General features: G+C 40.1%; 1 protein-coding gene across 1 annotated transcript in view; it reads right to left on the bottom strand.

Moving 5' to 3' along the window:
- EP300 (E1A binding protein p300) overlaps nucleotides 1–13,428 on the bottom strand; it is a 74,462-nt gene that overhangs the window by 39,299 nt on the left and 21,735 nt on the right. Inside the window, exons 2-6 of the mRNA XM_029204571.1 lie at nucleotides 11,657–12,294; nucleotides 5,416–5,592; nucleotides 3,919–4,180; nucleotides 2,462–2,575; nucleotides 1,292–1,537 (exon numbers count right to left, since the gene is read on the bottom strand). Of these exons, the coding sequence (XP_029060404.1) occupies nucleotides 1,292–1,537; nucleotides 2,462–2,575; nucleotides 3,919–4,180; nucleotides 5,416–5,592; nucleotides 11,657–12,294 (1,437 nt within the window). The remainder of the gene's footprint in view (nucleotides 1–1,291; nucleotides 1,538–2,461; nucleotides 2,576–3,918; nucleotides 4,181–5,415; nucleotides 5,593–11,656; nucleotides 12,295–13,428) is intronic.

The following is a 13,428-nucleotide window of genomic DNA, read 5'->3' as shown; positions in this document are numbered from 1 at the left end:
CCAAAGAGAGAGGCCACAAGCAATCGTAAGTCGGAGAGGGAGAGGGGGGAGAGGGGGAGGGGGAGGGGAGGGGGGCGGGAAGGAGATGGAAAAGGGGGGGAATGAAGTCCTCAGATCTCTCTTTTAATAAATAAGAGCTTGAAAACAAGCCTGAAAAGGCAGGAATGCTCTTCATTCCGGTTTCTAGTCCAGTTTTTAAAACTCCTTTCTCAATAACTGTTTAACAAGTTAGCATTGCTTGTTATGAAATAGTGTACATTTCCTTAAGTTAAAAATAAAAATCAGTAAGATTTACATTCTTACAAGAGTAGCGTGCCCAATTTTCTCATTTAGAATCAAACAGTTTGCAGAAACTAAAGCCTACTGCACTTACTAATAGAGGGATGAAAATGGGTTTCAAAGGAAAAAGCATGGTAGATTATTCCAAATTAGACAGTTGTCTAATTACAGAAGAACTTCATCATCAAGAACAATTAAAAGTTATGGGCTTACCTGTGCTGGGCATTTAACAATTTATATAAAATTGCTTAGATGTTCAACTGCCTGACAGTAAAGGGATAGTCGTAGGGCAAATCTCCTTTATTTTACCATACAATTAGAGAATAAAAACTACCCCCAAATCAGGATATTAAAACACTGCTCACACTTCCCCTTCCCTCTCAGTTTTATTATAGGAAGAGGTTAGGAGAACAAGTGTATTGGATAAACTATTTCAAAGGCAAACGACTACTGCTGTCAGATATGCAGAAATCTATATTAACAATAACCAAACATTTCAAATCAAAAGAATACTACCAAAAGAATACTTCGAGCCAAAACAGTTTCTTTGTGGCGTTTAAAATATCAAAAAATTTGGAAACTTAAATGTCCACCTGTAACACACTGTTCTATGTGACAAAATACTATACAAGTATTAAAAAGGATACATTAGACATGGGAACGGAAAGATGTCCACATTGTGTAAAGAAATAAGTCTGTTATAACACATGGGATCACACTTCTAGAAATATAAACTAATATAACAGGATTAAGAAGGATATAAACCAATAGCAGTTGCCTCTGGTATGTGGATTACAAGGGGATTTCTACACTATAATCTTTTAAAAGTTACTTCAAAAAATCACGTAACAAAAAAAGTAAGAGAGGGAGACAGGGAGAGAAAGAGAGACAATAAAAGAGATAGACACACACACAGAGACTAAAATAAACAAAGAAGTTAACCTTGCATATTACATGGTATTTACACACACAACTGGTATCACATCTGTCACTTAGGAGGACACAGACTTACTCATGTTGCTCATGGGCCGCATCCCCTGGGGAGACTGTCCAGATTGCTGGTTCTGCTGGTTCTTTGCTTGCACCTGGGGCTGTGTTGGCATCTGATTTACTTGATAGGGTAGTCCAAGGGCTGCATAAGCCCTTTCTATAGAGCTGGGATCAATCTGACTAACAGTGCTTAGGCTGGGAGTAGACTGTTGACCCACCCCTAGAGAGCTAGTATTTCCAAGTCCAACTGGTGCTCCAGTCAGAATTGCTAGAGAAAACAAAAGAAACAGTATTACAACATTAAAAATGGTGAGAAAGAAAACACTAGGATGTCTGAGTGAATTTTAAACACAAAATTATTGTTACGTGATTATGAAATACACACATCTTGTTTCCCATTATTTCCTTGAAAAAATTTCTAGATGCAGAACTGATTGGTCAAAGGGGATCATTGGCATGAAAAGCTTTTGATCCAAAATACCCAAAAGCCTTCCCACAGGCTGTATCAATATTCCCATCAGAGTGTATGAAATGCCTCAGAGCCACACAAAAGCCAACACCAGGTAGCATCATTTCTATCAATGTGACAGGAGAGAAATGGTACTTTATTTCATTCCTTAATTTAATAGGGAACTTGTTGGTATTTCCTCCCTCTAGTGAACTATTTTCTACTCCCAATTCTCTACTGGGCTATTTATGATTTCTTCATTAATTTATGGAATTTAATTACTTTTTAAAAACATGCTATATATACAGTTCCAAATTTATCTTTCAATCCTAAATGCTAAATGTTTTGTTTCTAAAGGAGGTGTGGTGGCTGCACTTTCTACTTTTTACTTGTCTTTCCTCTAAGAAAAGCTCATCACCCCAGGCTTCTAAAAATAATCTCAAACTTTCTTCTTTCTTTTTACATTAATTTCAAATTATCTAAATATTTAGATCACAGGTATAAAAGAGTAACTTGCCCAATGTCAAAGCAATGATCTTTCTGGATCTTATTTTAGGTAATAAGTACTTCCATTCTAATCTTATTAATATGAAGTTAGTGGTAAGTGGAAATAATCTAGTATGATAGCACTAGGCAGTCACAGGAACTTCACACAATCAAGAGGTACTCTACCATCTCACCAAGTTGTGCTGGTGAGTCTAAGAATACTTTTGATATAAAGCTTCAAAAGATTTAGTCACTTACACTGTTGATTTCTCTTATCTCCAGCATTTTTAAGGGGTAGACACACAGGACAATCATGCCTTGTACAATTCTTCCAGTGTGAAATGATTTGTCGAGAAGATGCACAGTGTGCCACTAAAAAGAAGAAAAATGATTATTTTTTCAAATGCAGATTATATTTTTATATTACTGTTAGCTAACTTATCGATCACATAATGAGTGCTACAAATGCTATTAACTCATTGCATATTCATAACACCTCTATAGGGTAGTTATTAATCCTCCCACTTTATAGTTGAGAAAACAGGCAAAAACTGGTTAAGTAATGTGTACAAAGTCACAGAGCACCCAAAGTGGGATTCAAACTCAAGTGGTCTGGCTTCCAGAGCCTCTATTTTTCACCACAAAGCTGTGCAATCTACTTTACATTATAAAAACCTGGGGACTTCCCTGGTGGCGCAGTGGTTAAGAATCCGCCTGCCATACAGGGGTCATGGGTTCGATCCCTGGTCCGGGAAGAGCCCACATGCTGCAGAGCAACAAAGCCCGTGTGCCACAGCTACTGAGCCTGTGCTCTAGAGCCCGTGAGCCACAACTACTGAAGCCCATGCTCCTAGAGCCTGTGCTCCGCAACAAGAGAAGCCACTGTAAGGAGAAGCCCGCGTGCCACAACAAAGAGTAGCCCCCACCTACCACAACTAGAGAAAGCCCCCGTGCAGCAACAAAGACCCGAGACAGCCAAAAATAAATAAATTAAAAAAAAAACCCCTATAAAAACAGATTTCTCTTAAAAAAAAAGAAATGGTACAAATTAACTTATTTACAAAACAGAAATAGAGTCACAGGTGTAAAAAACAAACTTATGGTTCCCACGAGGGAAAGGGAGGGGGGGATAAACTGGGAGATTGGGATCGACATATACACACTACTATATATAAAACAGATAACTAATAAGGACCTAGTGTATAGCACAGGGAACTCTACTCAATACTCTGTAATGACCTGTATGCGAAAAGAATCTAAAGACGAGTGGATATATGTATATGTTTAACTGATTCACTTTGCTGTACAGCAGAAACTAACACAACATTGTAAATCAACTATACTCCAATAAAAATTTTTAAAAAAACAACACACAGATTTCTAATGACTCTATAAACATACAAATTGTACTAAGTTGGGTAACATTCTTTTAGTATTGGCCTACATGATAGTTAGCAAACCCTCAATAATATTTAAAGCTATGCTGGGGCAAATAAAAGTCAGTATCACCCCAAAAGGGAAGAATCTAAAACTTCCTCTCCTGCCACATCTCTAGATACTCATTCACAAAATGATACTGAATTTTATCATAATTAAATACAGAGTAAGGCATTATCAGTAAGGAGTCTCAAAAGAGAAGAGAGAAAATGTGATCAGCTCTAACTGTAAAAAAAAATATTAATTGCTGAGCACAAAAACCCTTTGAGCCCACTCACCTTGGCAGGACTTGCCTGACTGGCAGTGTGTCATGTGGTTAAGGACGTTCTTCATTGTACGACAGTGGGGAAGGTTGCACTGCCTCACTTCCCCATTGGCCTGCTCTCGTCGCTGGCACTTGTGAGCGTGCAAAAGGAGAACAAGCTGCTGCTGGATGAGCTTGCGCTTCTCTGGATCAGCTGTGTGTGCTCCAGAACCCATCCCTTGGGCCACTGGAGTCACCAGGCCTGGCTGCTGGACCTGCGCGGTCTGCTGCTGGCCCTAAGGGATAAAACAATAAAAATGCATTTGATGTTAGGTGTCATAGTTTGCTACCTCCTTAATAAATACGGACTTGGAGATTTTCAATGAAAACCTTTAAGGACAGTCTACCATGTACCAGACCCAATTTTTTGACACAGGGGATTCTACGATAAATGATGACTTCTACCAACAAGAAGCTCAACTTAACAAGAAAACAAATTGCTATGTTAGCAAGCAATATAATCAAAGTATGTATAACATACAGAGAGCAAAAGAAAGAGAAGGACAACTGTAAAACAACTATACTCCAACAAAAATTTTTTTAAAATGTATATTTGTATTTGGTTGCTCTGAAGCAACTCTTCTGAAAACAGAAAGAGAAGGACATGGTAAACTCCAGTGTGAGGGGGGGAAAGGAAGGGATCTGTTGTGAAGAGCGTGTTCAAGTTAGGTTTTGAAGAATAGTGAAGAGCTTCTTGGGAGAGCTGGCAGGGGCCTTTCAGGTGGGTGAAAAATTAGTTTCTGTAAACCCTGGAAGAAATTTGGTTTTTCCTAATAAAAAAGTAAACATTTCTGGAGGCAGAAATGACATGTTTTGTTCATCTTTGTCTCCAGTACTTAGTGAAGTATCTGAAATATAGGCATTCAATGACTATGGGACACAAAGCAAAAAACCTAAAACATCTGAAAAGGAAATAAAATTCCTATAGGACAATTTTTTCCAAAGATGGACATGGACTACCTGACACATTTACAAATGGAGATAGTTTTACTTTAGAAAAATAGCGATGTTAGAAGCTTTGGAGATTTTACCATAACAAAAATCACTGTTAAAAACAATCTATAACTTTGAAAGGGAAGTTACTTCTGTGTTATAGCATCAGATACAAATCAGTAGATGTGGTGATTGAGAGTTGGAATCCTTTTTCAGAGTCCTTCCCAAGAGGAAAAAGGTTCCACTTTTGTATCCTACAAAAAGAATTGCTCACAAGGAGAAGCTGCATATGGCAGGACCCCAAAACTTTCAGTGTAGCAGCCCCATTTGCTCCTATTTGGACAGCATCCTTACTGGTCAATACTGCAAGTAAAAAAACACCAGGTGAAATGGAAGGAAGGCACAAGCTTCCTCGATCACAGGGGCCATCCATTACATCCTAGTGTGTATAGTATAATAGAAGACGTAAGAGGTTTAACACAATTCTTCTGTTGAAGTGTCAGATGGAAGACAAATTTGTAAACAGATTACTACCCACCATGTTGGGCATTCCTCCACCAGGAACTGCCTTTTTGTCCATTGCAAATGGAGATAAGCTATTTGGTAGTACAGACTTTGTCGGAATCTGTAGACCAAGGCCACTGGCTCCAATCTGCTGTCCAGAATTCTGAGTGTATGGTGAACCGTAAGGATTAGGGTTGTTCATCATTCCCATCTAAGAACAAGAAACAGAAGAGAAATTAAATCTTATTCCCCACACTAATAGGAAATTACTATTTCCTTTCCTTTTCCACTTCCTAATTTACAAAGACAATTTTAAAAGAAACTCTCTGTATACATAAACAGACTATAATCTAGGGGCCTGAGGTACAGTAAATTTAGAGCTGTTTGCTGTAAATATGCGATAAACGTTTTAGAAAAATGTATAAGCGTCTTCATTTAGCTATATCTACTAAGCAGGCTCTGCCATTCATCTCCACTTTTAATGCACTAAATAACTTTCATTTAATGTGCAAACTATAACTTAATAAATTCAATTCAACTCAATAAACCATCTAATCCTTAAATATATTAGAGAACTTGATATATCAAAATGCTTATTCCAGCATTTTGTTTATATAAAAGGTAGAAGATTGGTAGCCTGGGGGGATATGTACTTTTTAACTTAGGAACAGGGTAGAACAGTGATTTTAACACTTTTTCAATCTGAATCCTTTAGGTATAGCATGCAAGCTTCAAAGTCTGCACCATTTCTTGCTGTCTTACACCTAGCTGCTTTATTAAATTGCCTTCTTGGCTCTTAAAGTAATCTGAGTGTATGTGCAATCCCTATGTACTTTAAAAAGTAAGTTTCGGGAATTCCCTGGCAGTCCAGTGATTAGGACTCCACGTTCCCAATGCAAGGGGGCACAGGTTCGATCCTTGGTCGTGGAACTAAGATCCCACATGCTGTGCAGTATGGCCAAAAAAAAAAAAAAAGAAAAAAAAGTAAGTTTTTTCCTGTGTTTATGTAAGTCCATGTGGAACCATCATACTGTATAATGATTAACTTGAACAGAGCATTAATTATTCAAAAACCAAATGTTTTACTGATACTAATGATGCAACTTACAATTCTATCCTTCCACATAAGACCCCACTGTAAGTCAATCATCACCTACTAGCAAGCACTCAGAATGAAAACTAATGACACTACAGCTACTGTCCAATTAAAAGGAGTCATAGTAGATTTCTATATCCTTCTCAGAGAGATCCAATTCTATCAAAGGGTCCTTCAAATTCTGCCTCTAGCCACCCAATCCCCATCATTCCCATGTATACATGCCCACTGTCACTGTCCTAATACAAAGCTCTTCATCACAGCTTTTGTAGACTGTGACTAACAGGTTTTCTTGCCTTCTGTCCTCACTTGTTTCTACTCATAAAGGGGGAAAACCACGGTATACCAGGCCTTTCATGATCTTCATGAGAACTGACTACTTCTCCATGGTATCCTATCTCCTATACCCATTAACTTGCAAACCTGAGAGCATCATGCTTCTTGAATCGCCAGCATTTGCTTAAGATCTTCCCTTTCCCTACAACTAGGCAGTTGAGTGGCACACCCTCCTTTCCTATTTTTTACTCCTGAATGCTAACCTGTAAAGGAGATAAAATATTAAATTCGCAAAGAGGCAGGGATGATGATAGGGAACGAGACTGAGGGAAGTGGCATAGTGTGGGTGAAAGCATAAAAAAATGAGGCAGCATGAATGGGAAGCATCCAGAGTAAAAAATTTATTCAGTCTCCAATAACTGGAATTTCCTACGTGAATCTGGCCAGAAAATCAAATACAAAAACAGGCTTAAATGCAAAGTTCAGGTTTCTTTTGGTAGTTTCCAATGTGGCTGGGAGTGCTGCTGCTACATATTGCTTTTTTTTTTTTGCGGTACGCGGGCCTCTCACTGTTGTGGCCTCTCCCGTTCCGGAGCACAGGCTCCGGACGCACAGGCTCAGCGGCCATGGCTCACGGGCCCAGCCGCTCCGCGGCATGTGGGATCCTCCTGGACCGGGGCACGAACCCGTGTCCCCTGCATCGGCAGGCGGACTGTCAACCACTGCGCCACCGGGGAAGCCCTACATATTGCTTTTAAAGTACTAATATTTATACTAATATAGTCCCAATAGTATGCTCACCTACACCTGGAGGAGTATTTTACTTGTATTTCTTATTAGCATGGAAATTCATGGTAGACATAAAATGAAAGCCATTTAAGAGTCCATAATTTATATAGATAAAATGCTGGGATTTGTAAGATGCCTTGATGTCTCCTGTTAATAAACTAATGCCTTCATCAAACATATCCTAGTAGAATCTGGTCCTTCACACATTTGTTCACATGGATATTGCCTTGACTGCCTACACTAACCGAGTTTCAACCAATTCCTGACATTGCTTGTTCCCTCAATCACAATGCATTACCTAGAAACTCCAAGTTCACTCTGTAGCAGACTATGGTCTCAAATATACAGATTGCACTAACTGCGGGTCAGCTGGCAGTAATTCACTCCTGACACTTCTGGTCACTCTGACCAACAAAGACTCTCTCGGGCTTTTTGTTTACCTATCTCCCTCAGAGTTCTGCTGTCAGTGTTAGAAAATGAAATGCAACCAACCCCTCCCCACCGCTACCCTTTCTATTTACCCACCCCCCACTACTCCCCCGCGAAACAGAATAGGAAGGGAATATACTGTACTTAATTTCTGCTATACTGTAGTTAGTTATTTGATCTTGTTCCCTTCTCTATAGCTAATGGGATCCAGATGTCCAACTAGTTAACTACCACCTACCTGAACAGCAGCGATACAGATCTCCACCTAAACTGAAAAGGCAGAGGACCAGGAAGCCACAGTCCTAGGCAACTAAAACCAAAGGGCCTGCAGGGGACTATTTTATCTTCCTTTAAAAATAAATCTGACACTACAGGTTGTTTCTTAGTGTTCAATACATTAAAAGGGAACACAGGAACACATAAGACACACCATGGTACCAAACACTGACAAATAAAAAAGTAGTGCCCAATATACAACAAATATAACAGTTTAGGAACATTTAACATAGGGACAAAAATCCCTTAATAAGACTTGCAGGTATCAACAGTAGTGCACACCGATACTAAATGTGAAAATGTGACTCCGTGATTCACCAAATAATAACAAATTAAACTACATCCTGACATGTCCTCCAGTCTATCAGATTTGATAAATACATCTATATCCAAGTCATTCACCAGGCACTATGTTAACCATGGCGGGGGCAGGGCAGCATGTACAATGATAAACAAGGAAGACTACAGGGATCTCTCAGAACAGAACTGATAACCAATCTTAAACGTTTTCTAGACTCAGTCCTATTACTCTTATACCACCGCCTTAGTTTAGGGGGGCGTCATCACCCCACAGGGACTATTTTTCAAATTGATACTGTACACCTAAAACCACACCCATCTAGATTGTAAATTTGGGAATAAGATCCTCCTCTTTAGAACCCATCAGGATATGGCATTAAGATCTGTCTTTTTCTCTCTCAACATGGATTATTCCTCCCTGCCTTATACTTAATACCCTCTTAACTGGCTCTTCCTACCTGCTTCACTCCTTGCCTATCCAAGAACACACAAGAAAGACAAAGATGCAACATATCAATCACTGCTCTTACTTTAAAATTTATAGGTTAAACACTCTTTAATATCACATGCCAAAGCGCATCACAAACTGATGTTAATTTTAAGAGAAGAGCTCCAAAAGTAACAATTTACATCAACTTTCAAATATAAAATATAGGTGGGATTTCCTTGTTTCATTTAAAACAAGGAAATATTTTAATAATTAAGTTTTTATATTTGAATTGCCCCTTTCCATGAAAATATAAGCTCCACAGGGACAGGGATTTTTGTCTGATTAATTTACTGCTATATATCCAGTCCCTGAAACAATGTTGATACAGAAATTTGTGATTTAGATTAGAAGTAGGACAGTGCCCCACTCTCAACCTAGGCCTTCTCCCAATGCGCCTTTCCTTCCTTTATTTTTCTTCACAGCACTTACCTGGAATACTATGAATTTATATCTTATGTGTACACTAGAAAGTAAGTTCCGGGCTTCCCTGGTGGAGCAGTGGTTAAGAATCTGCCTGCCAATGCAGGGGGCATGGGTTCGAGCCCTGGTCCAGGAAGATCCCACATGCCGCGGAGCAACTAAGCCCATGCGCCACAACTACTGAGCCTGCGCTCTATAGAGCCCACGAGCCACAACTACTGAAGCCCAATGTGCCTAGAGCCCGTGCTCCGCAACAAGAGAAGCCACTGCAATGAGAAGCCCGCACACCGCAACGAAGAGTAGCCCCCGCTTGCCACAACTAGAGAAAGCCGGCATGCAGCAATGAAGACCCAACGCGGCCAAAAATAAAATATATATAAAAAAAGAAAGTAAGTTCCATGAAGTGAGTTTATTCACTGCTCTATCTTCAGCATCAAAGCTAGGACTCGGGGCTTCCCTGGTGGCACAGTGGTTGAGAGTCCGCCTGCCGATGCAGGGGACACGGGTTCGTGCCCCGGTCCGGGAACATCCCACATGCCGCGGAGCGGCTGGGCCCGTGAGCCATGGCCGCTGAGCCTGCGCGTCTGGAGCCTGTGCTCCGCAACGGGAGAGGCTACAACAGTGAGAGGCCCGCGTACAGCAAAGAAAAAAAAAAAAAAAAAAAAAAAAGCAAGCTAGGACTCAGTAAATATTTGTTCAATCAGTGAAACTTTCAATGTCTGTCATCCCTGCCCCCCCACCCCCCATATAAACATCAGGAGGGCAGGGACTCTTCACAGGCAGGTTCCTAGAAATCTAGAAGAGGTACCTAATAAATATTCTACCTTCTTGTTTCTGGTTCTCACTCCAAGTGTTCTAAGTAAACCACATCAAAACAGCAACATAAAAGTGCCAGAAAGGGAGAACCTATAGAGTAGATAGTGATGCCAAACAGAATTTTTTCCTAAGTCAAGATGTCAATATTCTTTATCCTGTAGCAAAAAAAAAATATTTAAGGGCTTTCATTTATCTACATGTGACCTCAGTGCCCCCACTCCCAATTCATCCGTATGTCTTCATTTCATCCTTGAACTCTCACCATCATTATTCTCAGGAATATAGAAGTCCCAATGCCTGCTCAAATTATTCCTCTTACAGAGCAAGCTTGCTCCTGACTCCTTGTGAAAATCTCTCCCATCTCTAGTATCACCTTCCAAGCGAAGCCATCTCTTTCATTCAACAAGTATTTACTAACTACATGCCAGGCACTGGCAACCATAGTGTGATACCATTTTAAGAAAAAGGAATAAAATGTGTATGAAAAATATGGTGGAATAAACATCCAACATATGCTTAGAACATCTTAATTATACATACAGAGTACACATTTAAAAGGTTTTTAAAAATATATTTAGCATTCTCTACTTAATAAGGCTAAGAGAGTAGGCTTTTTAAAAAGAAAAGGCTTTCGGACTTCCCTGGCAGTCCAGTGGTTAGGACTCCGCGCTTCCACTGCAGGGGGCATGGGTTCGATCCCTGGTCAGGGAACAGAAGATGGAGCAAGAGAGCCAACATAGCACTCAGGATAGGCCCAGGGATAGGGAAGGCCAAGAGAACAATTCACACCGCATGGCCCCTCTATGAAACATAAAACCTATTTTTCTCTAAACCTTTCAAGTAACAGCCAAAATCAGGATAACTGGAAGATCTGGAATGTTGGTTGAGGCTTTATAGTAAACTAATGCACCTTAATTTCCATCAACCATTAAGAAAAAAAAATAACACATCTCTTAAAAAACAGGGACATCCCAAGCAATGGGAACAAATAAAGTCTACCTGAAGATTATATAATGCTGACTATCTCAAAACTGTGTTTTTGTTTTTTTTTTTTAAGGAAGGCTATGAAGGCTAAAATGAGATGAATTAGAAATGAAATGAAAATATTCTAATACTTGTGCCACAGGGAACAGGAATTAGCTGGCAATCATTTGTAAAAAAAAAAAAAATATGTATTACTTACATTTAATATAAGAGCTTCATAAAACTTGTGACAATACAGTAGATCCCTGGCATATAATATGTGGGAAATGATACATGATGTAAGAAGATTAAACATGAACAGTAAAGAATAAATGAATAACTGACCTCAAGCCCTCCTCCTCCATCACTGGAGCACTGAAAAACATACTGATGGTACACAGAAACCAGAACTGCACTTACCTTAAGAGGCTGGGGCCCTCTCAATCCTGTTTGTCCTCCCATCTGGGGAGAGCCTTGCTGCAGTGGCTCAGTCATTAAGTTGCCAGCATTTCCCATGCCTGGGTTTGGGTACTGCATATTAGGTCGCCCCCGGCCTGCTCCAATTGAACCGTTCATGACTTGATTAGGCATCATCCCTTGTCCATTGCCTGCAGTCAACATTCCAGGATTCATGCCAGCATTCATCCCTGTGTTCATTCCCATGCCAGGTTGATTTACTGGACTGTTCATCATACCTGTTGCAGATGGTGTGGGACCCTGGTTTGGTCCACTAGTGCCCATCCCCATGTTGGGAGAAGTCAAGCCTGCCTGTGCCATTGGGCTTTTGACCATGCTATTTATCAAACTTAATCCAGGACTGTTCTGTTGGGCCTGGCTGGCCATGCCTTGGCCTGGGCCACTAACCCCCATGTTGAGGTTAGGGGAACTACCAGAACGTAGCAATTCTGACAGTTGTTTATGTTTAGAGGCTGCATCTTGTACCATGCCAAGGCTCGTCTGAAGCTGACTAATATCACCACCATTGGTTAGTCCCAATTCTGTAGAGTTGATTAATTCATCTGGTAAGTCATGCTCCAAGTCAAATAGAGAGCCAAAATCTAAAAACAAAGAGGAAAGATAAAGGTTAAAGTATGACAGAGTCAAAATTACAAAGTTCTCTATACTTTGTTCTTGATAAGCATTAAATATCATTTCTAAACCTCACTCCATGGAATACTATCTATTTGTATTAGTTTTTCAGATTATACTAAAAAAAAGGTGTTATATATATATATAAAAATATATATAAATTATTGTCATGCCAACAGGTTTGAACACTTATAGACTGTACCTAAAACAAGACCAGAGAAAAGGGGAATACATCTTACATGGGGGGAATACACCCCCATTACATGAGTTGCCAAAAGTTTGTACTGACAGTCATGCAAAAGATACACAACTAAGTTGTATACCAGACTTCCCTGGTGACACAGTGGTTAAGAATCCCCCTGCTGGGCTTCCCTGGTGGTCGAGAGTCCGCCTGCCGATGCAGGGGACACGGGTTCATGCCCCCCCCGGTCCAGGAAGATCCCACATGCTGTGGAGGGGCTGGGCCCGTGAGCCATGGCCACTGAGCCTGCGCGTCTGGAGCCTGTGCTCCGCAATGGGAGAGGCCAAAACAGTGAGAGGCCCGCATACGCAACAAAGAGTAGCCCCTGCTCGACGCAACCAGAGAAAGCCCACGCACAGCAACGAAGACCCAAAGCAATAAAAAATAGATTAAAAAAAAAAAAGGTGTATACTATTTCAGAATTCCTTAGAAGAGCTTAAAATAACTTATCTATACACAAAATAAATTCAGAACAAAAGATTTAAAGTATAATAATAATAAAAAAAGACAACTGATAAAAAAGATCTCCCCTTTGTAAACCATTCAGTGTAAGCTCCAGGAAGACAGGAGCTGCTTACCACTCTTTACCAAATTCCCATCACACAGTGCCTGCCACAAAGCTGAATGAATTTGCTTTGACCTGACTTCAGACTACAGATTAGTTTTCCTTAACCAAAATCTAGCTGAACAGGATACAAAACCATGCCTCTAGTTTCTTCAACGACTGACAAACCACTACCATTCCACCTCTGCCCCATCCCTGAGAAAGAGGATGCAAAAATTATGGATTAACCTAGGTTTCTCATCCTTGGCACTATTAAACATTCTAGGCTGGATAATTCTTTGGGGGGAGGGGGAGATT

Source organism: Monodon monoceros, unplaced genomic scaffold (assembly GCF_005190385.1).
Source record: "Monodon monoceros isolate NGI ecotype Baffin Bay Population unplaced genomic scaffold, NGI_Narwhal_1 Super_Scaffold_6, whole genome shotgun sequence".
Lineage (NCBI taxonomy): Eukaryota > Metazoa > Chordata > Mammalia > Artiodactyla > Monodontidae > Monodon > Monodon monoceros.
Note: the sequence above shows the minus strand (reverse complement) of the source record. Positions and strands in the feature narration are given on the sequence as shown.